Source organism: Enoplosus armatus, chromosome 7 (genome assembly GCF_043641665.1).
Source record: "Enoplosus armatus isolate fEnoArm2 chromosome 7, fEnoArm2.hap1, whole genome shotgun sequence".
Lineage (NCBI taxonomy): Eukaryota > Metazoa > Chordata > Actinopteri > Centrarchiformes > Enoplosidae > Enoplosus > Enoplosus armatus.
This window is the reverse complement of record NC_092186.1, coordinates 25,489,987-25,516,301: the sequence shown is the minus strand read 5'-3', so window position 1 is coordinate 25,516,301 and position 26,315 is coordinate 25,489,987. Positions and strand designations below refer to the sequence as shown.

At 45.4% G+C, this 26,315-nt stretch overlaps 1 protein-coding gene across 1 annotated transcript in view; it reads right to left on the bottom strand.

The window, feature by feature from the left end:
* Positions 1–6,091: 6,091 nt before the first annotated feature.
* Positions 6,092–26,315, bottom strand: part of nos1apa (nitric oxide synthase 1 (neuronal) adaptor protein a) — a 151,933-nt gene continuing 131,709 nt past the window's right edge. The window contains exons 11-13 of the mRNA XM_070909230.1: positions 10,044–10,240; positions 9,706–9,830; positions 6,092–7,549 (exon numbers count right to left, since the gene is read on the bottom strand). Coding sequence (XP_070765331.1) covers positions 6,892–7,549; positions 9,706–9,830; positions 10,044–10,240 — 980 coding nt within the window. The 3' untranslated portion in view covers positions 6,092–6,891. The remainder of the gene's footprint in view (positions 7,550–9,705; positions 9,831–10,043; positions 10,241–26,315) is intronic.

The following is a 26,315-nucleotide window of genomic DNA, read 5'->3' as shown; positions in this document are numbered from 1 at the left end:
GGTTTCTGTGTCTCTTCCCTGAAGAAGCTTTTAAGACTCAACGCTGCGTTTAATGGCCTGTTAAAATAACAGTTTTTGCAGCAACGGCCCTGTGGCTGATGCTTGCCTCAGTTAACAGCCTGTCTGTCTGATTGTTAGTCCCGTGCATCCCGCCACTCCCATCCTGTTTAGAGGGCTTTCTTTTGACGGCCTCCTCCCATAAAGGAGGCCCTGTCTGGGCTTTGAGCCCCCTAGATGACAGATGGGAGGATGGGGTAAGGACAGAGGAGGCCGTGAATTAAGATGTACGCAGCTTTTTTCTTTTTTTCATTCTGTCTTTTGGTCAGTCATGAGTGAACAAAAAAAACAAACAAAACAGAAGTCAAACAAAGTCAGGCAGGAGCAGACACTTGGGGCCCCCCGAGAGAGAGAGGGAGACACTCCCTGTGGATCTGAGCCAAGGCACAGGCAGCAGCACAAAAACAAAAAATGAAAACAGATTCGACTAAACGTTCGTTCTCGTTTAAAAGGGGACACATTGTGAGCGTATCTGGCCGTGGATGAACAACTGTAAAGATGGTGGGGCCTCTACGCCGTGCCAGTAATGGTTTGGCAGCTCTGGTTTCTCTCCACACAAACAGTTGCTTTGTCCTGTTTCGAACAAAACACGTCTCCAGAAAACTCCACCAAGCTGTCGCTGAAAGTTTTCCTCAGGAGAGAAAGTCTTTTTTCACTTTTTCGCAAGACTCAAAAGATGGAGGTCACTCTCTAGTACTCTTCTTCCTCATCTGTATTTCCCGTCGTCCACCTGTCACATATGTATGGATGTGTTTAAAAGAAAGAGGGACTGGTTGTATTCACCTCCTCGTCCGGGTGCCCCCCCTAGTTATGCTGCTATAGGCCTAATCTGCTGGGGGACTTCCCATGATGCACTGAGCTTTCCTCCTCTCCCTCAGTGTAAAGGTCTGAACGGAAGACAGGATACAGTGTGGAGACACAAACCGAACGTCGGAGTTGTGGAGGATTTTTTTAAATTTTTTTATAAAGCCCCCTTGAATAAGCGATCAGGTGATCTCCGGTGGAGGATTCTACACGGGTCTTTAACTGCAAGCGTCTTAACTGTCTCCACTTCATGTCACTTCCTGTGATCGGCCAGAAACTGGTTTTCATTGCTTTCCAGAATGTGAAAGGCTTGAACTCTTGTTTCAGCTGGGCGATGCTGGCTGCCTCATCAAACAATAGAGCGTATTAAATATACACTGCATCGATGTTACAGCCTCAGAAAACAACCTCGCGCAGCATGGGGTCTGTTTTGTACAATCACAAAGAACCTCTAATTATTCGCCGCTCTGAAAACGACTCATCGAGGAGCTCATTTGCAGCGAAGGCAGTCCGTCTGATTGCTGCGCTAATTTCCCTTTTCAGATCGCTGCCTGCTTGGTTCTCAAGCAAATACCACTGTGGCATAAACAACAACAACAACAACAACATATTGTGGAGAACGGATAAGAGTGCAGTCGAGCCTTAAAGAGCCACCCCACGCCGGATCTCGTTTGGAGCTGCACTGACGTCTGTGGGTTGAAGGTTTCAGGCCTGGTGGACCTCTGACCTCCGACACCAAACGTGCAAGAGCCAACTAATTACTTGCGTGAGCTAGTGTGTAGAATGAGAGAAGAAGTGCGGTACAAAATTCTACAAAGCAGCCGACTGGGTTGCTACGGGTTAGTGCTACTCCACAGCCTGGGAAAATTGGCTTTCTGGGATTCTGAAGGGGGGGGGGGCTTTCCGAAGTCAGCAATGTATAATGAAAGATGCTATCGAGTTGCATTATGGGAAATGAAGGATCCCGTGGCCCTTTAAAACTCTGGTCCACTCTAGTATCTCCAAAGAATTGAACGGCTCATATGAGCTCTGCTGACTTGTTGAACAACTTGTTCCGAAATGGTCGAACTGTTTTTCCGGAAACTTTTCAGAGAGATGTTCATGTTTGCTGGGGAACACTTCTTTTCCATAAATTAGCCAAGAAACTCGCATTGAGACAGCGTTCGGCTGTATAGACTCCATCCAGCCGGCCGACTGTCCCCCCACACTTGATGATTCATTATGCGCGGAGGCCTAGATCCCTTCGCGGGGGAATGAATAAATGCATCACGTTTGAATTATTAAACAGTGACACGACCTGTGCGTCTTAGCTGATTGGCTGTTTACGCCATTCGTGTGGAAGTTAAGTAAATTCTCGACGCGGCAACAAACACGAGGCCCGGCGACGCACAGAGACGCCCAGGAGGACGACCAGGATTTTCACAAAATTAGGACAAACGCAGATGAATTAAACATCAGAGCAGCTTTCGACCCCCGAATCCCTGCCACCGCCGTCTCTCCGTGTCTAAAGGCAGAGGGAGGACACACAAGGGCCTGTCTATATACTGGAGGTGGACACCGATTCAGAAGAATCTCCTAAAACGGACGAGGATGTCGGCTCCCGTCAAAAAACAGGAAGTTTGCTGGCAGGGCTTGAGTGGGAGGTCGTCGCAGGAAAGAGACAAAGGAAAGACATAAAAGACAGGATATACAGAGAAGCTTCTTCTACAGAGAGAAAAGTCAAGAAAGACACAAAGCCACACAACACAAAACAGGAAGGTCACCATTAGGTCTATTTCCAGATTTTTTTTTTTTTTTTAAAGATTACAGTCATTACAGGAGTTATTACAATCCCCACTTTAAAAGATACATTAAGAAAATAAAACAAAAAAGGGCCAAACCACTGATTCATCTGCATTTTTTGTAGCATATTTTCATTGCATAAAAAAAAAAAACTGTATTAAAGATACTGGAATAAAAAGAGCAAGTCCCAGGTTTGCTTTAGCGGTCCGTTCGTGCCTTTGTGTGCAGCATTTAGCTCCCTTCATTCATCACAGCTGCTGAAGTTACGTCGACTGGCTTTACAGAGACAAAGACAAGAAAAAAAAAACAAAGCAAGAGCATTCATTTCCCCTTTTATCAAATTTCCGAGGCAGCTAAATAACAGCGATAACTAGATTACTGAATATCAAAATCAATCACGTTTTCCTTCATTTGTTAGAGCGATTTACGTGTTCACAGGTATTGTAAAAAGAGCGACAGATACATTCCCAGAAAATACACAGCTCTGTTCCTTCATCGGAAAATACAAACGAAATCCACCTTTTGTGGTTTCAAAGGATCCACGATAACAGGATTTTAACAAATAAAGTATCTTTCACCCTCTGAACTGAACACAAGCAGCTGCCGTCAGTCCGATCCCGTGTGTTGGTTTAGCTGGCTCGTCGCCTGAATCCTGACAACTACCTCAGCGTCGCTTAAAATATATTTCAGATGCAGAAGACAGACAGACGACAAGGTACAACAGTGTTTTTTTTTCTTCTTCCAGTTTTAAGGCCATGAAAACAGATGCTGTGCGACGTGAGTCCTAGCACTGTCAGTCAAATCTGATCAAACTGCACCCGCAGAGTCCCGATGAAGCAGCTGAGTCTTTCAGTGTCAAACTAGAAATAAATAACACCCCCCCCCCGCCCCTCAAAACTTTAACTTTGATTGTTTAACATTAAGAGAAATTCCAAAAACAATTCTAAACCAGGTCTTTAAGATGTTCGAGTTCAATTAATAAGAAACAAAAACAACAACTGGCAGATGATGATGATGATGATGTCAAAGTCCTGTTTCTGATATGGGTGGCTGACTTGGGACCAAAACGTTATCAAAGTGTTGGCCATTAATCAGCTCTGCGATTTAAGCTCGGGTCTCTTCTCCTGGTCGCTGCAGTGCAATCTGGTTGCGCTGATCTTAAAGGGTCAGTTCGCATTTCCCGCTTACGCGTCATCTAGCGAGGCAAATTGTTTTGTTTTGGAAACATCCGACATTCAGTGGAGACACATTTTGTCCGTGCTGCTCAAAGCAGTGAACAATGACATGGACTCAACAGGGGCATGCGTTTCCACAAACAGCGTTCCAGGTGTCCATAGGCTGTATAAAAAGATGGACGACACGTCAGCTCCCCCAAAAGTGAAGCCAAAATGATCTCGATCATTTTTCCCAAAGACGGTTTCTGTCATTTCAGGAAGTTTTCATCAGCTGACGTTTGTTCAAGTGTTCGTTTTTCTGATACGTTTGGTTTTAATGAGTTATTTGATGCTATAAAAAAAGGGGGTGAAAAGTCATGATTGACAGCTGAGATTGACTGCGGTGTGCTCGCGCGGGTGTATGGGCGGGACCTCGATCCCGTGGGAACCCCGAGTTTGGCTTCATGTTTGTACAGCATGAGGAAGAGGAGACACGTCGGCCATCTTTATATACAGTCTGCGGTACAATCCACAGACCTGCCTACAGACAATTTCTATTAACAACTGTAAGATGAGGATCTGGTCAGGTCTGTCAAACTATCAAACTAATTGGGACTCTTTTTCTTTGTAATTTGGTTTGACTTGTAGAGGACATCAGCTGCTAAATGGGGAACCTAAGACACTAAATCAGTGAGACAGGAGACAGACTGAGAGAGAGAGAGAAAGAGAGACAAAGCTTCCTTTCTCTCTCAGAGTCCGGCTCCACATTCCTCTCATTCTGCTGGGCACGACCCGACCGCAACTACAGCCGGCTCTGTGTCCGTCTCGCTGTCTTCTGGGAAGCGTTAGCTCTGTTTGTTGAGGTTCAGGAAATCCCTGCGAGGACACAGTGGAATCCCTTATACAGGCCACTCCAGGACCTCACAGGAAAACGGGTCCATTTTTAGGGTCGGGATTTGGGAATCTGCATGCCGGAAGCGCCGATAATAGTGGAACAAAACACAGATTTTCACTTTGATTGTGCTAAAACAAGAGCTGCAGCTCGATCCTGGCGCCGCCTGCAGCCGACGCAGCTGAAAGCAGACCGACCGAACACCTAATGATCCGACAGCGGGTTGGTTTCCGTTCACGTCGGCTCACCTTCAAGTGAACTACTTTGACTTTGGTTTTCACTTGTTCATTAGCAGATGGAGTGAAAGTAAAGGAGCTTTTCATAAAGGCGGCTCACTAAAAGGTAGAAATTCAGTGAAGATAAACTTTCAGAGCAATTACACAAAATGACGAAAACAACCTGTCTGACTGACGTGACGCTAATTTGTGTCTTTGGTCTGCCACTTAATGATCTGCTTGAATAAAACACACACCTCTTTCGTCTCTTTCTCTTGACACCTCATTATCTTCCCTCTCTTTGTGCTCAAAAACAACTCTTCACCAGCCCGCCCCCCACATGCTGCCTGTCCTCCCATCCGTCCATGCGCCTGTCCTGACTCTCTATCAGGCAAGGGGGGGGGGGCTAAGAATCCACTTTCAGTTCAACCAGTTTATTAAAAGAAGCCTGGAAGCCTTGAATCTGGTCCCACATATGCTCAAAAAAATACAGTATCTGGGGTTCATAGGTTCATCATTTGGGATTATGATATATATTCTTTTTAGAATTATTGAATTACCTGTTTTTCACGTGCATTTTATGTCCTGGCCATGTTTAAAATAAGTACTTTGTACATTGATTATTTATATATTCTTTTCATCCAATGTTTTACTATTCAAAATAGATTTCAGATTTCTTTCTATATTTCCAGAAACTATATCAAAGAAGCGGCCTATTTATTACTTGCTGGGAGTTTTAAAAAGGTCACTTTCAGGCGCCACAAGTCTGGGCCAAAGGCCAGTGTAGGAGAGGGGGGGGGGGGGCACGTTCTAAAACTCCTACAGGACCAAAAAAGGGGTCAGAAATGATTTTAATATGGATGAAGGGTCAAAAGGCTTCCAGTCCTGATCAGACTGCTTGACATTTTGTGAACTGAAAGTGACCCCCCCCCCCCCCCCACCCCCCCCCACACACACACACACCTTTCCATCTCTAACACGTCCACATCCGTTCAGCCTCTCTCTCTCTCTCTTGCTTCCTTCGTCTCCACCAGAGTCTTCGTTCAGTTGTCAAAACATTTCCACGCCGAAAAATACTATTATACTGAGAAAAAAAATTCTGCTAAAACGTAGTTCATCTAAATATACAGAATGTAAATGATATCGCTATATAACTCATATTAGTGGCAGTTTATAATTGGTTTCATTATAGCAGCTTTTGTATAATACGGACTTGCAGTGTGACCATCATGACACAAAAGTCCCTTTAAATGTCAGAAAAGGGTTCTTGAAATGAGCGGCTTGATTATAAAATAACTTCATATTGATAATATACAACATGACCCAAATGTTCTTTAAAAGATGTAAAAAAAAAACAGGAAAAAAAAATCATATCAGTACAAAGTTATTTTTAGGCTCGCCAGTAATTCATTAACAGGATTTTGACATTTTCAGCTCATTTAAAGGGATATTTCATTACATTAATTACATTCATTATTACATCATCGTGGTATTATTGCATTCCTACAGCAGACGCGACATGTTATAAACCTGTTGTAAAAAGCTAAAACAGCACAAGTACACTGTGATAAAATCATATTCCTTAATGGTTCTGCGTCCTACAGGTGAAATGTTAAAATTTGAATTCTTCACACTGAGCCCTCACCAACTTCTTCTTCTCTCCTCCCTACTTCCTCGTCATCTAGTGCTGGTCAGCTTAGTGTTCACATCATTAGGAGGAAGCTGGGTTGTGTCATCACGACCTTTGAAACTCATCCGCACATCTGAAAACGTTAAAGAGCAACAAACATCCGGGCCCCTGACCCTGGTTCCTGGAAGCACTGGTTCCCTTTTCCTCAAGCGAACCCTGGAGCGGAGAGCGAGTCCTACATTTAAAAGTGGCAGTGAATAATTTGATCCGCCGTCTCTCGAGTCCAAATGAAGAGATAAAGAGTTCCAAACTTTCGGAAGGCATGCTGGACTGTCATCTGGCCCCCGGCTCTGTTCGTTACTCAAACGACAGCAGGTCTGGGTGGTGCTCTGAGTCTTCAGCGCCAACTCCCGTGCCTTTACTGCAGGGGGCGCCGTTCCCCAGCAGGACCTCCTCGCCCAGGCTGATGCGGCAGGGAGTTTTCCCCGAGCAGGGGGTGGAGGCCAGCCGGGAGTCCGGCCCTGACGCCTTCTGCCAGACGTCACAGGGCTTAGCTCTGGGCTCCAGCAAGGGGGGATCTTTGTTGATGAGGTCTGGCACAGAGAGCTGGAGCTGGGGCTGATGCTCCTCCACGCCTCCTTCAGTGCTCCCGTTTTCCGCATCATCTTCTTCTCCACCTATCACTCCATCAACTTTGCCGTTGCTTCCTGTCGTCTCCCAGTCAGCATCTTTATTCCCTGCTGGGCCCGGCGGCACCGTGACCTGCTCGGACCCCTCTTCCTCCTTCTCGCCCCGCTGCTGCCCCTCGCTGTTCCCCGGCTCCTCTTTGGCGATGAGGGGCGTCTTGTCAGGGGAAGAGGGGAAGGAGGAAGAGTCGGCGGCGTCCGGAGAGGAGACCACGGGGTCAGAGGAGATCATCATGTCCTGGGTGGTCTTCAACGCCCGAGGGAGGCGCTTCTTCCCCGACGGGGGCGGCGGGTCCAGCCGAGGGAAGGAGTCGAAGGCGGAGATGTGACTGGAAGAGAGGAGAAAAGGGGAGGTGGAGGGCGATGGAGAAAAGGAGGGGAAAGCGGGAGACAATTAGTCAATGAGTCAAACTGAGAAAGTGTGTCGCCTGTTTTTAAAAATGTACAATCATTTCTTTTCTACATTTCTAACAAGAAAATCGTCGACAATAGAAGTAATTAAGAAGTAAAATCTCAGTCACAAACTCGTGAACTCAGGTCAAAACATGTCAATAATTTTTTTGATGTGAAATGGCATCAAATCCGGCAGGATGTCCACCAATCAGAGCGTGCCACTGTGGGGGCGACGGAGCAGGTGTGAGTGGAGGAAGGCGGTGGAGAGGACCAGCGAGAACTTCAATCCACTTTCACTCCTGGTGATCACTCTGCCGCTCCTCATTCTGCACTAAAAGTGTTTCTAAAACACACACTCATTTCCTCAAGCTGTCGCCTACAATGACAGAAAGTTACCATGGCAACTACATCCCATGGTGACAAGAAAAGGCTGCTGCATGATCTGTGGTTCTGTATCGATGTGGCCGGATCGGTTATAACGATACGCATTGGTTAATCTGTACACCCCCCAGCCTATAGATGCTGTCATTTTGGTCTTTTTCCACATTAGGTACGATTGGTTCGTACCGTGCCTGATCTGGGGCCTGGGTCCCCGATGTGAAAGCCCCCCTAACAATCCAAATACTGGAATAAACAAAAAGACAAATGACCAATAAGGTCATGCTCCTTTCACCGAAGAAAACAACGCTCCTGCATGTTGTGGGCAACAATGTTGTGTTACTCAGTGATTATGTAAAAAAAAAGAAATTTAAATCCGGATCAGTCGGTGGTCTGACAAAATCTTCACAGATCATCACCGGTAGATTAAACTGAATCAGTTCACAGTCCAGTAAATGGAAACAAATGGGAGCAGAGCTGCTGAAAAACGACTTCTGCTTGACTGATCTTCAGTTGAAGAGACAACAGATCAATGCGTCCGCAACAAATTCCCCAAATACAGACAGACACACACACACACACACACACACACACACACACACACATAACCTAGAATGTACAAGTGTGTTTATCTGGGTGTGTGTGTGTGTGTATGCCCGCACACAATTAAAAGGCATTTCCATTTTGACTGTGAAGAAGCTGAAAAGTTCTGTCATATTCAATTTCAGACGTCTCACAGGCACCTTTGATGTGTCATTATTCATTTAAAAACCACATTTCACAGGAATCAAGGAATTCACCTGTTCTGACCCAGGGACAGACACCGTTTGCAATATTTTCTTTTTAACCTACAATAAGAGTTCAGTAGTTTTATCATTACATTTGAATGTGAGGCCTTGGAAAGTTTTGCGATTTTCACGTGTTCATCCTAAAAAAAATACATAGTTTTGAGTACAAAAACACAAAAAAAGGACTTGTTTAATCAGAGAGGTCAACAACGCTGCTGCCTCCACCAAGGACAGACGCAGACTGCAGCGTATCATCCGCTCTGCAGAGAGGGTGATCGGCTGCAACCTTCCATCTCTTCAGGACCTGTACTCCTCCAGGACCCTGAGGAGAGCAGGGAAGATCGCTGCCAACCCCTCCCACCCCGGACACCATCTGTTCGACCCCCCTCCCCTCTGGCAGGAGGCTGCGGTCCATCAGGACCAAAACCTCCCGCCACAAAAACAGTTTCTTCCCCTCTGCAGTCAACCTGACAAACTCTCACTGACCCCCCCCCCCCAGAACACAAACACAAGCTATACGTTATATTAACGTACATCACCCCTGTCCCCACTGCGTTACATTAACGCACCCACCCCCTACTGGACACTTTATCTGGACACTTTACTTTATTCTGGTCACAGCACTGTTACTATTTATCTTATCTTATTTTTTATTTTTATTTTTATTCTTATTCTTATTTTAGCTTTTATATTCTACTTATTTGTTATCAAAACAATAGCACCTTCAGACCACAGCAAATTCCTTGTAATGTATGTTACTTGGCAATAAACAGTTTCTGATTCTGATTCTGATTCTGAAATACAAAGGAAATGTCTGTGTGTGTGTGTGTGTGTGTGTGTGTGTGTGTCTGTGTGTGTGTGTGTCTGTGTGTGTGTGTGTGTGTGTGTGTCTGTGTGTGTGTGTGTGTGTGTGTGTGTGTGTGTACCTGTTTGCAGTGGTCTGGTTGAGCTGGTCCATACAGCTCCACACGGCACCAACGTTCTTGTTGACCTCAGTGACCCCAATGTCCCCGAGGTGGCTGGGCTCCTTTCTTCTTAACAAGTCATTGACCTGAAAGAAGAACGAAAGAAAGAAAGAAAAGAAGAAAAAGGAAGAAAGAGGAAAGACAGAAAGACAAAAAGAAAGACAGGTAACTTTCGAGTCTAATCCAAACTCCACTGACAATAAAGTAATGAAATGTATGTTTGTGTAACGCACACATCGAGAGTTAAAGGAACACATGACGAGTGGACCTGCGGAACGTAATGCTTGTGCCGTGCTAACCTTTGCGCCGACAGCCTTGCCCAGGTTGATGGCATTCTTCAGCCTCTGTTGGCCTCCGGAGGACGGAGAGTCGACGGAGCTGGACCCCAGGTTAGGATTAGCCGATGCTGTGGAGCGTCGGGCCGAGGGATGGCCGGGCCTGGAGGTCTGAGGACTCTGCTGCTGGGCAATGGAGTTCTCAAACATACTTTGATCAACTGGGGACAAAAAGAGAGAGAGAGAGAGAGACAGGAGAAAGAGAGAAAGATGAGACAGGATTTAACAGAAGATGTGGACGGGTCTTCTTTTAGCTGCAGACCCTTCAGGCTTTAGACTTTAGACAAATGGGATGTTGGCTTCGAGAATGAGATTCACAAACTCACTTTGTGAGGGGGAAGTTAAAGGGACACTCCACTGGAAATGCTTGATAGTTAGATCGAAGTTTTTAGCAGAGCGATGACTGTTTGGAACAGACGTTTTAGAACGACACTGCAGAAATGGTTCGAATGGTTTCTTTGTTGCTGTCACTTTGGGTCTTAATTGGAATCCATCGTAAGCTGCTGTGAATCCAAGCGGACTACAGCTACTGTCCGCCACAAAGAAGCAAATCTACGAGTGAGTATTTGACACTCAAAGGGTACAGTTTTGGGTGGAGTATTCCTTTAAGTGACCCCGTCGCGTTCCTCTGCAGCTTTGCAGAAAACAAACTGATGTTGCATCATCACAGCAGCGAAGGTAGCTCGTGAGAATGCAACACACGAGGGCCAGACGGCAGTGCGGTAACACTGTATGTACTGATCACGGATCAATATACAAACACAACATTCTGCAACGACACATGCACATACAACAGCAATAAAGCTAATGAAAATGAAGCCGGAATGGACCAAAATGCAGGAATCGGAGACGGCAAAAAAACAGAAAAGGGGGAACTCGGGTGGTTGTCAAGCCGCTTAAGACAGAAGATCTTACCTCTTGGAGAGAAACGTTTCTCGGAAGGCATTTGGTGAGACACAGAAGTATCAGATTTCAGATCATTTTGACTCTACAGATTGTCGCGCTGCTTCTGCTTAGTCATAAAAATGCTGCTGACTCGTGTCTTCTACGAGAGGACAAGTCCAAGACAAGGGGACAAGGAGAAAGAATATATCGCCATTTGGAACGGGGTGGAGCGGGTAACCTTGACTTCACTTTGCACACACACACACACACAAGCATTTCACTTACTCACGTTAGCCAGAGGCCAGAGGAAATGCCACCCAATATTATGAATCAACGTGATACAGAGGGAAAGGTGATATTGAGAGAGAGAGAGAGAGGGAGGGGGAGATATGATGAGAGAAAGATATACATTTACTGTACAGCATGCGGGCACTTATTCATAGGATTGGAAATCAATTACAACAGCAGAGAGGTGCAACGCGAAACCGCAGAAGATCTTCAATAAACGTAATCATACAGTTGCTTGCGCGTTCCCCAACGGTCAGACCTGTTCTGCCGTCTTGTCCGAGCGCATTCGAGACTGTGTTTTATAATAACACAAAACTCTTGGCCATGCCGCGACTAACAACAGCCCTGTTGTTACAGGCCTTTTCAATGCAGTACTAGAAGAAGGGACTTGCGTCGGTGCGGGAGGTGAGATCAAACACGAACCCAGAGGCCCAGTTGGAATAATGCATCCGGAGGCTTATCGGACGCCAAATAGCCGACGGCCGCGCCTTGTTTTCACAGGAGGATTTCATACAGGTTTAGGTTACAGAGCTCCTTGAGAGGACAGTATGAGATGTATCTAAATACCCCTTTCTTTGCCCGTTTGTTACTGTGATACAAAAGTCACTTTATTTACATGCTTTAAGTTTTTGTTCAATGTTCTTGCCTGTCCGCCAAGGTCATTCGGGGTGGGCCGACTGTATGTCAAGGTCACGGAGTGATCTCAGGATCGATAATGACGCACTGCACAGGCTATAAAACACCCTTATTGATCCCACCAGACAACGAGGCCACATGTTCCTCCCACTTTAACTCCTAATGGAGAGGTAATGGATGGACTTTGTAATGTAGTAAGCCCTTGGAGGGCGTTATGGAGGACGCTAGAAAGGGAAGAAGATGCTTGTGCAACATGCCTAGCAATGTGCTCCGGGAACATTTATGTACGATTCAGAAAATCTAATGTTTTTGCCGCTTTTCTCTCAACATGTCTTCTAGAAACCCACGCTGCTGAAAAGGTGAAACCTGCTGTTTGGAAATGAGCCCAGGTGTCTCAGTCCGGCTCATTTACACACACAGATGTGATTTATCATCACTATTTATGAGCATTTCTCTGCCGGACTGTCCCTGAGCCAGCTCTCAGAACTCTTCGCTGCTGCATGCTCTAAACGAATGCAAATTTGGCGATTTCTCAAAGGCTGTCAAATAAAGTGCTGCGTGCAAATGGCAGCGTATACGCTCAGCGACTGGAGGTCAGCTCGTCCCCACCGAAGTGAGTTACAGTGAAGGAGATGGAAATACACCATTAGTGAAATCCAAAACCAAAGACAACACAAGTGAAATTAAAGTTATACAGCTAATTATACGGGAGGAAGATGATGATTTAGCTATGGCGGTGGTGCCAGTTTTTTCTTTTAAGGATGATGTTTTGGCCTTCATTTGGTAATGATGGCAGAGATACAGGCATGAAATGGCATGGAGGGGGGTGGGCAACAAAGGCTACTGGGGATGTTAAGGTTATATAGTAGGTGTCTTTACCACTTGGCTACTAGACGATTCATGGTACCATGGTTTCTATCTAGATATTTAGCTGATTCGATGTCTGACCACACATGATCAGGGATAAGAGGGGTGCAACCAATGCACACAAAGTTGCAGTAAAGCAGCTGGGAGAAAAGAACGAGGCTATTTCGGGGGGGAGAGTTGTGTGTTTCAGTGTAACACAAAAGGCACTAGCTGCTATCCTCTTTGGACAGGGAAGGACCTGAGGATCAAGAAGGGATTGGGTGCACGAATATCATCTCGCTAAGGAAGCGAGGACTTGAGCTTGTTGTCTGTGCTGGGTTGCTTTCTGGTTGTGTCACGGACTGCTGTCGCCTCATTGGTGGTGAATTTGAAAAGGTTACCCACAAACGAGGTCACCGTTGAATCTAATTGAACTTGAAATGCAGAGGCTCGGGGCGCAATCCTGCCAGCGCCGAATGCTCTAGGTAGCCCTGCTGCGATGTTCGGAGATTCTCTGCAGGAAAACAACGGCTCACGCCGGTGCTACATGGTGCTGTCGCTAATCATATGTAGGCTGGAAATGAGGATATTGGGGAGAAATGCCACTAAGGCCACGTGTGATCACGTGTTATGGTTGACTAACAGTTGTAACGTGGGGTGGTGATTGAGACCGCGTGACACATTCTCAGTCACTGTGGTGATTACAGGCCAATGGCCAGGCGCTTTTATTTGGTCACAATCCAGCCATTGCTTTAACATCTCCCTCTAACCTATGTGTTTAAAGCATAGACTGTGTATAAAGATGGCCGACGTGTCTCCACTTCCTCCCACTCTACAAAGATAAAGCCAAACTCTCCTGGATACGGACACTCCCATCACGTGCCGGTGACGTCATTCGGAGCCAGAGTCTGCTCAGTGGTGAATGGGGGGGGGGGGGGGTGGAACCGCGGTATCGAGGTCGCGCCCATACACCCGCCCGATCCAATCGTGAACACACCGCAGTCACTCAGCTGTCAATCGTGATGTTTCACCCCCTTTTTTATAGCATCAAATAACTCATTAAAACCAAACGTATCAGAAAAATCAACACTTGATGAGAACTACCTGAAATGACAGAAACCAAATGTACTTGATGTGTATTTAGATTTTTTTTTAGTTTGGCACATGTCCCATCCGCTAACATGGCGGGAGTATGTGTGGTGTTGCCTTCTGTTACTAAGACCCCAGTCCCCGATACTAGATCTAGAACTTTTCAACTCATCCTCTGCTGCTAAATTCAACACTGCCTTCAGCATCCCAACTACTTTCTTTGCCTCGCCGCCTCCTGCAAGTGAGCATTTTAGTTCATTTGACTGTCATTCATGCTTTAGAATAGCGTTCATTTTATGGCTTTTGCTTTGTGTTTTTCTCTTTGCGCCTTAACATGTTTTGTGTTTATTGTAAAGCCCTTTGTGGCCGTGCATTGAAAGGTGCTATATAAATAAAGTTTATTATTACGAGGGAAGGTATCTTAAGTACCTTCATTGCCTCCATGAGCTGTGTTGATAAGTGGGTCATATCAGCAGCATCATCAGCTACAATAACTGCCTTCCTGTTGTTTTTCCCTTTCGTGTCCTGCAGTACCTCCGCCTCTCATCTCTTTGTATCGAGACAGAGGTTTCAGATTTAGGCGCTGTGGGCACCATTTTCTGGAGAAAAAAAAAGCCGCAATCAGAGTGAATATAAAAGCTCCACTCCAGAGAACTCCTGCAGCCTGTTTGTTTAGTTATAGAGGACTGTGTAACTCTGGCAGATTGCTGTGTGTGTGTGTTTTAGTGAATATGTGTGTGTGTGTGTGTGTGTTATATTGTCTTTTAATTACAAACGCGCCTGAAGGATTCCATCTGTATAATAATTGTCGCTAATTAACACTAAAATGAGGATTTCTTTCTGTCTCGTCTTTCTTTCTTCAGGAGCTTCTGTGGATTAAACAGCATTATTCAAACAACAGTCAGCTTAGAAACAAATGCAGAACGCTCGTGCTGTTACAAAAGCACAGTTGGGAAGGCTATATTTTCAGCATGTAATCCAACGTGTAATCCCCCCAGCCCGCACTCTGGTGATTTGCCGTTAAATTTCAGTCATTTCATCACACGTACTGCGTCCCTTTCCGCACCCTGCAGAAGGAGCAGGAACGAGGGCAAGAAGAGAAAGAGTAAAGAGAGGCACTTACTGGGCACAAAACAACGTGGGTCAATGAAACTCAAGCAGCGAGCTCCCACTCCCACTCACGTAGCAGCAGTGGCTTGGCCGCCAGGCGGAATCAACTGAAATGATAACGCAATCTCCTGCAACACTAATGAAATTGGAAAATCCACCCGAACAGGGAAACCGTCACATTACTCCTACAGTATAATTACAGTTTAGTGTGTTTGAACAAGTTTTTTTTTTTCTTTTTTTATCTCAAAAGCGCAACATGAGGGTCCAGGCAAACTCCAGGGACAGCAAACCTGGTCGATTATTTTGTGCTCTAAAATGTAAAGAAACCAAACTCAAGGAGAGACGTCCCGAGCCGATCAGTGTTTTGTCTCTCTCAGCCTGGCAAAATACACAAGATTAGCTGCACTCCGACGCAGTTATGTTATCTCTTTCTCATTTGCAAAGAGCTGTACAAAAGCAGCTTCTCCCCTTTTTAACCTCTCTGCAGTCGGAATGACAAACGGCGGCGGCAGGTCGTGTCTGACGTCACTAATTACCGTTAATTTCCGTCGGCAGCTTGGCCAGTATTTCACTTCGTCTGTTGCCGTCTGATTGAAGTACTCACTGCGAGCCAAAGGTCTTGAGTGAGAGAAGAAGCGCCGCTCTGCAACGCCGCTGTACAACAAGTGTTTCTGTGGTTCCAGCTATTTCAACAGAGTGACACCTCTTCTCTCTGGCTGACCGCGTCAGTTTCAGGAGGCACATTCTCCTGTTTAACTTTCGAACATTCAAATCCCGCCAATGATGAAATTTACACGGGTACAGATGTTATTTCAATGTACATATTTAACCAGCATCTAGGTGTATATATGAAAATATGTACTCATTGTTAAAAGGACTCTGGGATTGGGATCTGGGCCAAAAAAAAACAACTAGATGGGGACATGTCTAATTTTGTTTAGTCATTTATTAAGTTCACATATTTCCGGTCTCAGCTGCTCAAACACGAGGACTTTCCTGCTTCTCTCCATTCTGTATCACCGGAGGAATATCACCGAGATTCGCCGCCTGCTGTCTTTCCAGCAGCTGGAAGCGGTCGTCCATGCTTTTGTGTCCTCCCGCTTAGACTGCTGCAAGGCCCTCTATTCCTGCCTGAGCCAAGAAGCGGTCAGCCGGTTACAGTTGGTCCAAAACTCTGCAGCAAGTACACTCGCTAAGACCTCATATCGCTCCCACATCACCCCAGTTCTGATGTCATTACACGGGCTTCCTCCTTTATCTATAAGGCTCTGAATAATCTTGCTCCAGAGTGTATCCGCGAACTGTTACTGCCCCATAATTCTGCTAGGGCCGCCTCAGGTCCTCTGAACGAGGCCTGCTAGTGGTACCTCGTTCAATTCTAAACACTGTGTGTTCTCAGTCCTGGGTCCCAGGCTCTGGAACGGTCTCCCCCTCACAGTCAGGTCAGCTAGTTCTGTCGGGTGTTTTAAGTCACAGTAATTGCTATAAATTGAACACCCTCGGGTTTCTGGACTTGTGGTCAAAGAGAATAAGCAATTTGACAACATCACTCCGGGCATAAACTGTACGAAAGTAGCTACTTGGAACCCGAAAGACCCGATTAGCTTTTTGTTTGTCAAGGAGGAAGTGGCTAATAGCACGGCTTTATCGGAACAGGACAGGGATCTGTAACGGGTGAGGTAGCAGAGGTGCTGCTGACCTTTAGATAACTGAAAATAAATCTACCCTGCAAGTGCACTAATATCTCTTTGGAGACAGACATGAGTTATTCCTGTGTTCCACAGCTACTTCCACTGTAAAACAAATGGAATGTCCCCTAAATATTCTGTATCTGTGGTACCATGTTTGATTGCTTGTCAGTATTACGGTAGTTAACACACCTCGGCTTTTCTTCAGATGTCCTTTATCTTAACAGGGCATAATGACGAACCGTGATGCAATTATGATTATAGTTTTCATCGAGTGGATGAAAACTATAATCATTGTAATTGGCCAAATCAGCTCTCAACGCCCTCTCAGGGAGCGGCCGACTTCTGGCTCGACTCTGCCAGGCAGCCAGCGTGAGGTTGTAATTAGCTTGGCTCGGCTTTGGCATCGCCGATCAAAGTGCCAGACTCTCGGCTTTGTTCTTAGCTGAGGGTAACCCACTTCTGTCACCGAGACGCAAGCACACACACAAACACACACACACACTGAGCCCTGCACACGAACAAACACGCACACACTCCGACTTTTTCTTCTCTTCAGTGATATGTTGTGATACGCTTTTTTTTTTTTTTTTGAACAATTCTCTGCCAACAAGAATGTATTCAAACAAGTCAGAAATCTGCGAATGGAGTGAAATCATTTCACCGATTTCTCAACCGTCAAACTCCACTGAGGAGGACCTCCAAACGGTCAGAAGCTCTAGAAAAGGTGATTAAGTAGACCTTGAGTTGAGATTGTTTTTTTGACAAGTGCTCTGTCAAGAACGAACCGTCAGGCTGAACCTTGGATGACAAGTCCTCAAGGAAAGTTTGAACATCTACGGTTTACAAAAGCACTACTGATGAGGGCGGTCGAAAGCTCGAGAGCAAGTGGACCTTGAGTTGAGGTTGTTTTGTCGGTTGGAAGTAAAAAAAAGAAAGATCGGTCTTGTTCCGCGAGACTGACTCGACCTGCGCTCGGAAACAAATTGGCCCACTGGCAGAACTTTACCTCGTTTTATGGCGACCAAGCTTTGAGGACTCTTTAGCAAACTAAAGCTAGAATTATTATTGTGCAAGGACACACTTCAATGTCTCAAAACTAAAGAATAAAAAAACGCAAAACTTTGTCAAGTTGCACGTACAAAAGAAGCTCCCCTTGTCGTTCGGAGATGTTCTGTTTCCCTCTGCAGGATGTCTAAAACAGTTTAAGGATAAAGAGGGTCTTCTGGTGGGGAGGGACGTCCTCTGCTTACTAAAAAGCTAAGAAAACAATGCAGAAACATGCTGTTGCTTAGCTGCTGAAGTAATACGGAAAATACAAACAGATTTTTCAATCTGCGTGTCTTGATTCTTCTTGCAGTATTGATTTAAATATTTGAATGTTTCACCCCCCCCCCCCCCCCCCCCTCCGAATACGTGAGAGATGAGTGTCAGACACAAACACACTAATTCTCAGGCCAGACAGGGTCATTATCACTGATGTATCAAATTAGAGCTCCTCACTTGGCTACATTAACACATGCGTGTGTGTGTGTGTGTGTGTGTGTGTGTGTGTGTGTGTGTGTGTGTGTGTGTGTGTGTGTGTGTGTGTGTGTGCGCGCGTGTGTGTGTGTGTGTGAGGAGAAGTATTAGTGTAAGCGAGGCCATCATGTCTGAGGTGTGAAAGCAGGGAAGAAAAATACCTCCCGCTCACTCTCTTCTCTCACACACACACACACACACACACACACACACACACACACACACACACACACACACACACACACACACACACACACACACACACACACACACAGATGAGAGGTAGAGCCGCTCATCAATGTTTTACCTTGCGTTCATTATAACATGAATGATTAAAGTGGGCGGGCTCTGGCGGGGGTCTGTCTCAGACGAGGGACTGTACGCAGGGCCGGATTAATGGAGGACGTTTCTGATTTATCAGACTGAACTCCAGCTGACACGCCGCCTTTCGCGCCATCACTCTGTGTCTGCTTTTAGTCATTTTCTACTCGGGAAGTCTGGATTTCATGTATATATATATATATATGGGTCTGCAAGTATTTGAGAAGGGCTGTAATGATTATATATTTGTTTCTTATCTATCTTTTCTTCTATATCTTTTTAAAGGCAAATTTTTTAAACAAGTCTTGATACCTAATCAATAAAATACCGTGTTTGTCACTGGGGCCAGTTGCATAAAAATAGACCTAGTGTTTAGATATAACTTTAAGTCAGACTTAGACACTTACACTTACCTGTAATACAAAGCTTCCCTATGAGTGACTAATGCAAGACTGACTTAGATAGCTTGTCGCGCAATAGCATTATGGGTGAAATAAGACACTTCACAGAAAGGAACATTTATGCAACAGACAAGCTTAATTAGACTAGTTTATGCAACTGGCCCCTAATTTGTCACCTTCATGGTTAAAGTTGTAATGCTAAAGAATCTCATCATATCAAACCCAAGTTTTGACACTATTTAAGGCATGTTTTCAGGCTTTGGTCATTTAATGCACTGTATTCACACTAGTTACCTCTATATTCAATATATTCAGTGGTGGAGTCCGCCATTCCCGCACTGAATTCAAATGACGTGAACGCGGCAGTTCAAGTATAGCTACAGCGCTTTTATAAAGAGCGCATCACATTTGCGATGTCTACAGATACATGAGCCGCTCATCGTCTTCTCTTGTATTCTCACCCCCAGTGATCGTCACGATATATGGCAGGAAAAGTAAAAATCCGGATAAATCTAACGTCTTGAAAATGAGACGCCATATTTTTACATACTTATTTCCTGCATGATTGTCGATGTTCAGTTGCATTAATCAGCTGAATTATCTTTAGTACTCTCTGTCTCCAATATTCTCTTCAGGCTGTTCTCCAGCCTAATTTCCCCCCCAGGACATCATTTCAGTTTTATCTAATCTAATTAGCCAAATGAGCTTTTTCTCCTGCACTCGGTGGTGCATCAGGAGGAACTGACAGCGCAGCAGTAAACTCTGATCTCTGCAGATGACTGAGGCTCCATCTACAAAGCTGCCCTCTCTTCCTCTTGTGTCACGGCCGACCTGCCCCCTCACCCCCCACTCTTCTTAAACAGGGCCTACCTAATCGTAAAACAGGGCAAACTTTGAATTCCATCCCCAAAAACATCCGTCAGCATCTATCTTGTCTGTGACAGGCTGAGCCTCCCGGTCTGACCCTCGGTCTCAGGGGAAAACAGGAGCCCCATTAACAAAACCGGCCCGTCTCCTCCTCTTCTTCTACCTGAAGTAACCTTTCCACGCCTCCGTGTTTCCCTTCGGGATTGTGTTACTGGCAGGAGCAGCATTTAGGCTACATGGCACCAGAACTGTTAAGTGAAACTAATACTAATGAAACTTTGAAACAAGCCTCTGAATGTGCAAAGCTAAAATTCTCGATCACAGGTAATACTAATGAAGCTCTGCTCTAGAATTTAGACCATGCGTGAATAATCTCACCTAATCTCCACTGAATCCAATACTGATTACATTTTTGTAAACAGGGTGGAGAGGTACGATGAGTGTAGCCGACCTGCGCGAACTATTCAATAGGAGAACAACGCAGCACACCTCAGTCTCTGCCTTTTGACCTCAGATCATCTTTAGGACACCTCAGACAGACAGACAGACAGACAGAGACCTCTGCTACAAAAGTATTTTCTGTCTCCTTGCACTTACTTGTGGGATATTTTATGTTAAATGTGTTACACGTAGGGGTCTAGGGAGAACAAATGGGAACCACCATCGTTTATCCATTTGTGCAATTACCTTCTGGCTTCAGATGCCCCTATTGTGACGAGTGACCCGTCCAGACCAGCATGCAGCTCTGGAGCTTTAATGCTCATGATGTGAGATGAGATTTGACAACTGAAAACCCACTAACAGCTCAGGCAGGTTTGACGCTGATGTTCAAAGGTACTCTGCGGAGTGTCATGTAAAGTGGTGAATGCATTTTCTCCCTCGCAAAATAATTTGCAAAAGCCAAATGTTTGTGCAGTGTATCATACTGTGCATCCCTGCGTACGTGCACGATACAAACAAAACAGACACCCATACTCTTAAAAGTATGTAAAGTGCACGGAAAGCGACACAAAGTGTTCCAAATACAGCCCAGGGTGGCTATTCAAGACTGCGATGATACACTGGTCAGGGTGAATAATGAGATCAAGCGCATGCAGCCTGTTACAGTCGCTCCTGTTTGTTTTCTGTACAATACATTCTGATTCTGAGCCAAGTAGCAGATCACAATTTGCATTCTGTTGCATGATAGTGTCTGGAATGGAGCATTATTCACATTGGCCCACACAGAGCACTTGTTTCAGTTACCTGATCCAGCTCCTAAAAACAGTTTGAAGAGCCTCTGTTCAAATTGCCTCTTAGCTGGTCCACTCAAAATGTCCACTGCCCTGTTCACTCCGGTATCACGGCGGTGTAATGTTCCCGTCTAATGCTATGGTTAAAAGTATTTTGCCTGTTGCCTTGCAAACAAATCATCTCTTATCCCGTCATGACCTTGCAGGCCCCATTAGACGCCTGAGCTGCACGTCCCCCGGTTCATAAAAATGAGATTTAATTATGATATTATTTTACACAAAAAGAGCAGCCCGAGTATCCTTGTACCCGACACAAACATGGACCCCTGAATGGGGAAAAACGGACGACAAGTCAGTCCTACGGGTTGGCTAAGGACAGAGCAGGACGACAAGGCAGACGGGAGAGAGGAGTGGCGATTGCGGATGGATACAACACATTCGATAGACTCAGCGTCACAAACTTTGTTTTTTGTTGAACGTTGCTAAATCATGCAGGCAGGGTGCATTTATTACTGGATATATAGAGCTCCTGGGACACTGAAGAGTCCAACCAAACACAAGTCAACAGCTCCAGGCTACAGAAACTGAGCATCCTGCACTGTTGAATATATCTTCTATATTCATAAAGTGACTATTACCACAGAACGCTGTAAGGTTATATATAAATGAACAAGAGTCTACAGCTATGCTAGCGGCACTGTGAGGCTGTACTAACTTGCAGTGGTGCTTTAAGATAAATGCTAATGTCAGCTTAGATTGATGATGGTGCTAGATTAAAAGTTAAGGGATCACTTAAAGTATTGCAATTTATCCTGAGGGGAACATACTGTATATGTGTGTACCAATGATACATTGTAGGATAGGATTCACCCTCTGGGCATCATGGATATATGTGTCAAAATTCATAGTAATCCATCCAGTAGTTGTCATTCTGGACCAACGTGGCGGACTGACCGACCACCAATTCCATAAAGTGACTCATTTTGAAGTCTACTTTTTAAACCCCGACTTGCAATGTGATATCCTGTCTACATATTTCTAGTGCAGCCACGAGAAAGAAGGCCTTGGTGTAAAAAGCATCAACAGTAAATGTCAGTTGTGTTGACATTTCATTTCAGACTCTCTCTGTTGCACTAGATTTCAAAATAATGACGCCTGGGGAGCAAACCCATCATAAAAGATGCCGAGATACTGTTCCAACCTCTCTACTTACTCAACGGACCGCGACGCATTGCAGCCACAGAACATGTTACGTTCTAATTAAAGGGAACAAATGTCAGGTTTTCTCAGCTGGGAAAGCTTGCTCTCTCTAACTTACTGCACTATTACGGTAATATCAAGCCTACCCTCTCCACATGCATGTAAAAACCCACAGCCGCGGGGGAGTGAGGTCACTCCACTTGCTGGCACTTGTTCGTAAACATTCTGGGAAATGACTGACCAAACTAGAAGCAGTCGACGCAGTAAATTACACTTGCAACACTCTAGAAGTTGTTGACTCTTCAGACATCATGATATCTGAAACTATAAGGTAACTTTACTGCTGAACTATATGTCTTTAATAAAACAAAATGGGATAGCATACAAACAGCGGACGACAGGACCGCAGGCTGTAGCCAGACATGTTTGGGTGCCTTCAGTCTCCTCCGTATCAAAGTCATCAGATCAATAATTCATTCAGCCATTTGCCACATCACTGTCTGTCTGACCCCAAGCTTCCCTGGAGTGTGAGTGTCTGAGAGGCAGAAGTGCGAGTGTAGCCGCGAATGAAGCAGCAAGGAAAATGACGCAGCAGGAAAATAACGAGGCCGTCGTTCCTGGGCGTCGGATTACTTACTTACTTCTTTGTGTCTCTGTGTGTTTTTTTTTTGGCCTTGCACTTCAATCCTCGTAAGGATGATTGTAAAGAAATGATGTTGCCAGCTCTGGGTTTTCCAGAGGCAGAATTCAGGACTTTAGGACTTGGATTTAATTGAACAAGGATAAGGTTTACAATAAAGGTTCAGGTTAACACTGTGTTAAGGATTAGGTACACTAACATGCCCGAACAGTAGGTTATACTGTACATGTTGTTTCAGTTATCTGCTGCTATAATAACAGCCTCCTCTCCACTGGTTGCAGTCTTTCCACCAGAGTTTGGAACCTGGCAGCGGGGATTTGCTCCCATTCAGCCAGATCTTTAGCAAGGCTGGCCACCGACGTTAGATGATGACGTCTGGCTCGCAGTCGGCGTTACAGTTCACCCCAAAGGTGTTGGATAGGGTTGAGGTCGGGGCTCTGTGCGGACCGGTCAAGTTCTTCCACACCAAACTGGGAAAACTGCTTCTTTATGGACCTGGCTTTGTGCATGGGGGCATTGTCATGTAGAAACAGGAAAGGACCAAACACAAACTAGACTAAACAGACTAAAATATCATTGTATGCGTGTAACATTGAGATTTCCCTTCACTGGAACTAATGGGGCCAGCCCAAACCATGAAAAATACCCCCAGATCAAACTAAAGTATGTGGACAGGCATATGTGTCCATATACTTCTGGCCATATTGCAGTGAGGCAGTTAATCAAAGGCATGAAGGGCCTGAGTTTGCGCTTAACGAGACAGAGTGAACTAAAGGGAGCTTCTACATGTCCGCCGAGTGTGTCTCATCAAACACTAAAAAAAGTGAAATATTACTGACTAAAAGCTAAAGACGATCAAAGGTGGCGCTTGTCTTTCCCCTTCAGCTCTGCGGCCTCAGTGGGAGCATGTGTGCGAGTGTTAAACTTGTCAGCTTGCTTTTGTCAGCGCATATATACGCGAAGAAACGCGAAGGAGGGAAGAAATGGGACAAGACAGCCGGGCTGGCAGACAGATGTGGCTGAGACGGACGTTCAGCCGCGCTTGCGATTCAAGATCAGTTTGCTGTTGTAGCCCTTTACAGCTGTGGCTCCACATGTTCCAGATTATGTACAGTGCCAAAAGCCGCCGCTCAGCGGGGCCTGTAGCTCGGCATCATGGGAACATCAAAGCGAACCGACACCGCGTCCAGATGTCGACGCACAGCCGAACTCTAAGTCAGAACACGAGCGCAGCTTTTGCTCAAGTCCCAGAGGCCTCTGAAGGCATATGTGGGTGAATGCTGAGGCAAACGCAGGAAAAAAAACGCCTCCGCAGGGAAGTCTGATCTGACCCTGCAGTCGAGAGGGTTAGAGGAAGGTCGCCAGTGACCAGGGAGGAAGTTAAAGTGCACAGGAGCTACAGCAACTAACGATTATTTTAATTCTTGATTCACTTAACTATTCATGATAATTTCTTATAGCTCAAGGCGTCTTCAACCTAGGGATACCACCTTTTCACGTCCGATACCGATACCACAACCTTGAGTGTCTTCCGATAGCGTCTCTTTCCCTCTCTCAAACAGCTAACTAACCACTGTGCTCCCCTAAAGGAAGAAATACATGACTCAGTTACGGACAGTACGGTGCACATGGCATCTCAAGGCATCTCACGACTGAAACTCCAGGCTATTTCACCCGATATCAAGTTAGCTGCACTGAAATAAAGACGTATCTAAGGGTCCGAACAGTGCGAGCTCTACAGTTTCTTTCACATGGAACCTCCGGGGTCGAACTGTATGTAAAAGTTCAAGTGTTTAATCAGGTTCCATGTTTCCAACCCTGCTGCCAGCCCTGAAACACTCGCACTGCATAAATTGTCGGTCAAAGTTTAGTGAAGCTTTTACATGATAGTTTCGGCTGATGGATCAGTATCGGCGGTACCGGCACATCCTTAGTTCTGGAATGATAATGTTCTGGTTTAATGTTCAGGTGTCCACATACTTTTGTAGCCATGTGCATTTTGTTTATTAAAAAAGGGAGACTTTGGGAAATGTAGATCCATTGTAATGACATATTTTCGGGAGGAAAGAGGTGAATGCTAAAAGTACGTTTCTTCACCAGAGGAGGGGGGGGGACTGTCTTCTGATAGCGGCACATGCAGTAACATACACAGCACAGGCCTACATCACGTAACTCAGAGAGCTGAGACAGTCACCAGATCAAACCTCCTCTTGAAGTGCTCCTCAGTGCATTAACCCCTCCTCAGTGTGTACAAGACATAGTGTACGTGGGCCCCATAGGCAAACAGACTATGTGACTAAACACTCGTCTGTTCACTGCACACAGAGCAACGCCAGCCCAACAATCACCTCAAACCGTTGCTATTTTCCTCCATGCCCACTTTCACCGTCATGTTTGGTTTGGCTTTTTGTTACAGCGCCAATTTTGAGGCTATTCGGTCTGATTTGTGTCCAGATCCCTGAAAACCAAAACACGCTTAAGACACACTTTCTCCGATGATCCAGTGATTCTGGCCAGCATCAGGTCGGCACATCCCTACTTCAAACGGCTTGCTTTGTCCGAAATTCAATTCACAATGATATATAACAGAGAAAAACCAGCAAATATTTGGCATTTGTGTTTGATATATAACTTTTAAGAACAATTCATTGATAATCGAAATTGTTCATTTTCTCTCCATTGCTGATTCATAAACTAATTGTTGCAGCCCTAAAGTACACCGAAAGCGGAGAAATACAAATATCCCAGTCTGAGGAGCAGATGAGCTGAATCTGTTTGGTGGAGTCCTGCTCGGCTCTGATCATCAGTGCTGAGCTCACGGAGGATTCATTGCTTGGCTTTAAAAGTCCTTTATTCCCTCTGCTCTTCTGGTGCCGACATGGTCATTAACTCCGGGCACTGCGACGGTCTGTTTGTGAGTGTTTGTTTACATGTGACCCACTAACCCCTCGTGTCTCTGTCAGCACTGCTGTCAGCACTCACCACTGACAAAACAACTGAAGCCAACTGCTCACAATGTGTGGCCGCATGTGTGTCTTTCACTGATGTCAGATGTATAACGTAGTCAGGAAGCATACCATGTGGAAAACACCCCAAAAAAAAATAACACCCACGGCGGTTGAACATCTGATTCTAAAAACCATTCATCTGCGGCTGTAACGGCCTCCAGTGCTCTGGTTTCAGGGGTTTTCCACCACATTTTGGATCTTGGGACTCCACATAAGCTTTAGTGAAGTTGGCCACTGGTGTTGGTGCCTGGCTTGTAGTTGGAAACAGAGACAGTGAAATCCACTGACTTTTGCCCATGAGGCATGAGGCTTTGCTGTGTAGGCTGTACTCCAGCACTCTGTAACCGGAATTTAAAGATAAGTGTGAGGTTTAGCTCGCTAGCGCACATCAGATGTCACTGTATTTACAGTAGCAACACAGATCGGAAACGCCCTCAAACTGCTTTCTACTGCAAATCTAACTTGCTGGAGAACCGAATCAAAACACAAGACTGCGCCGTCATA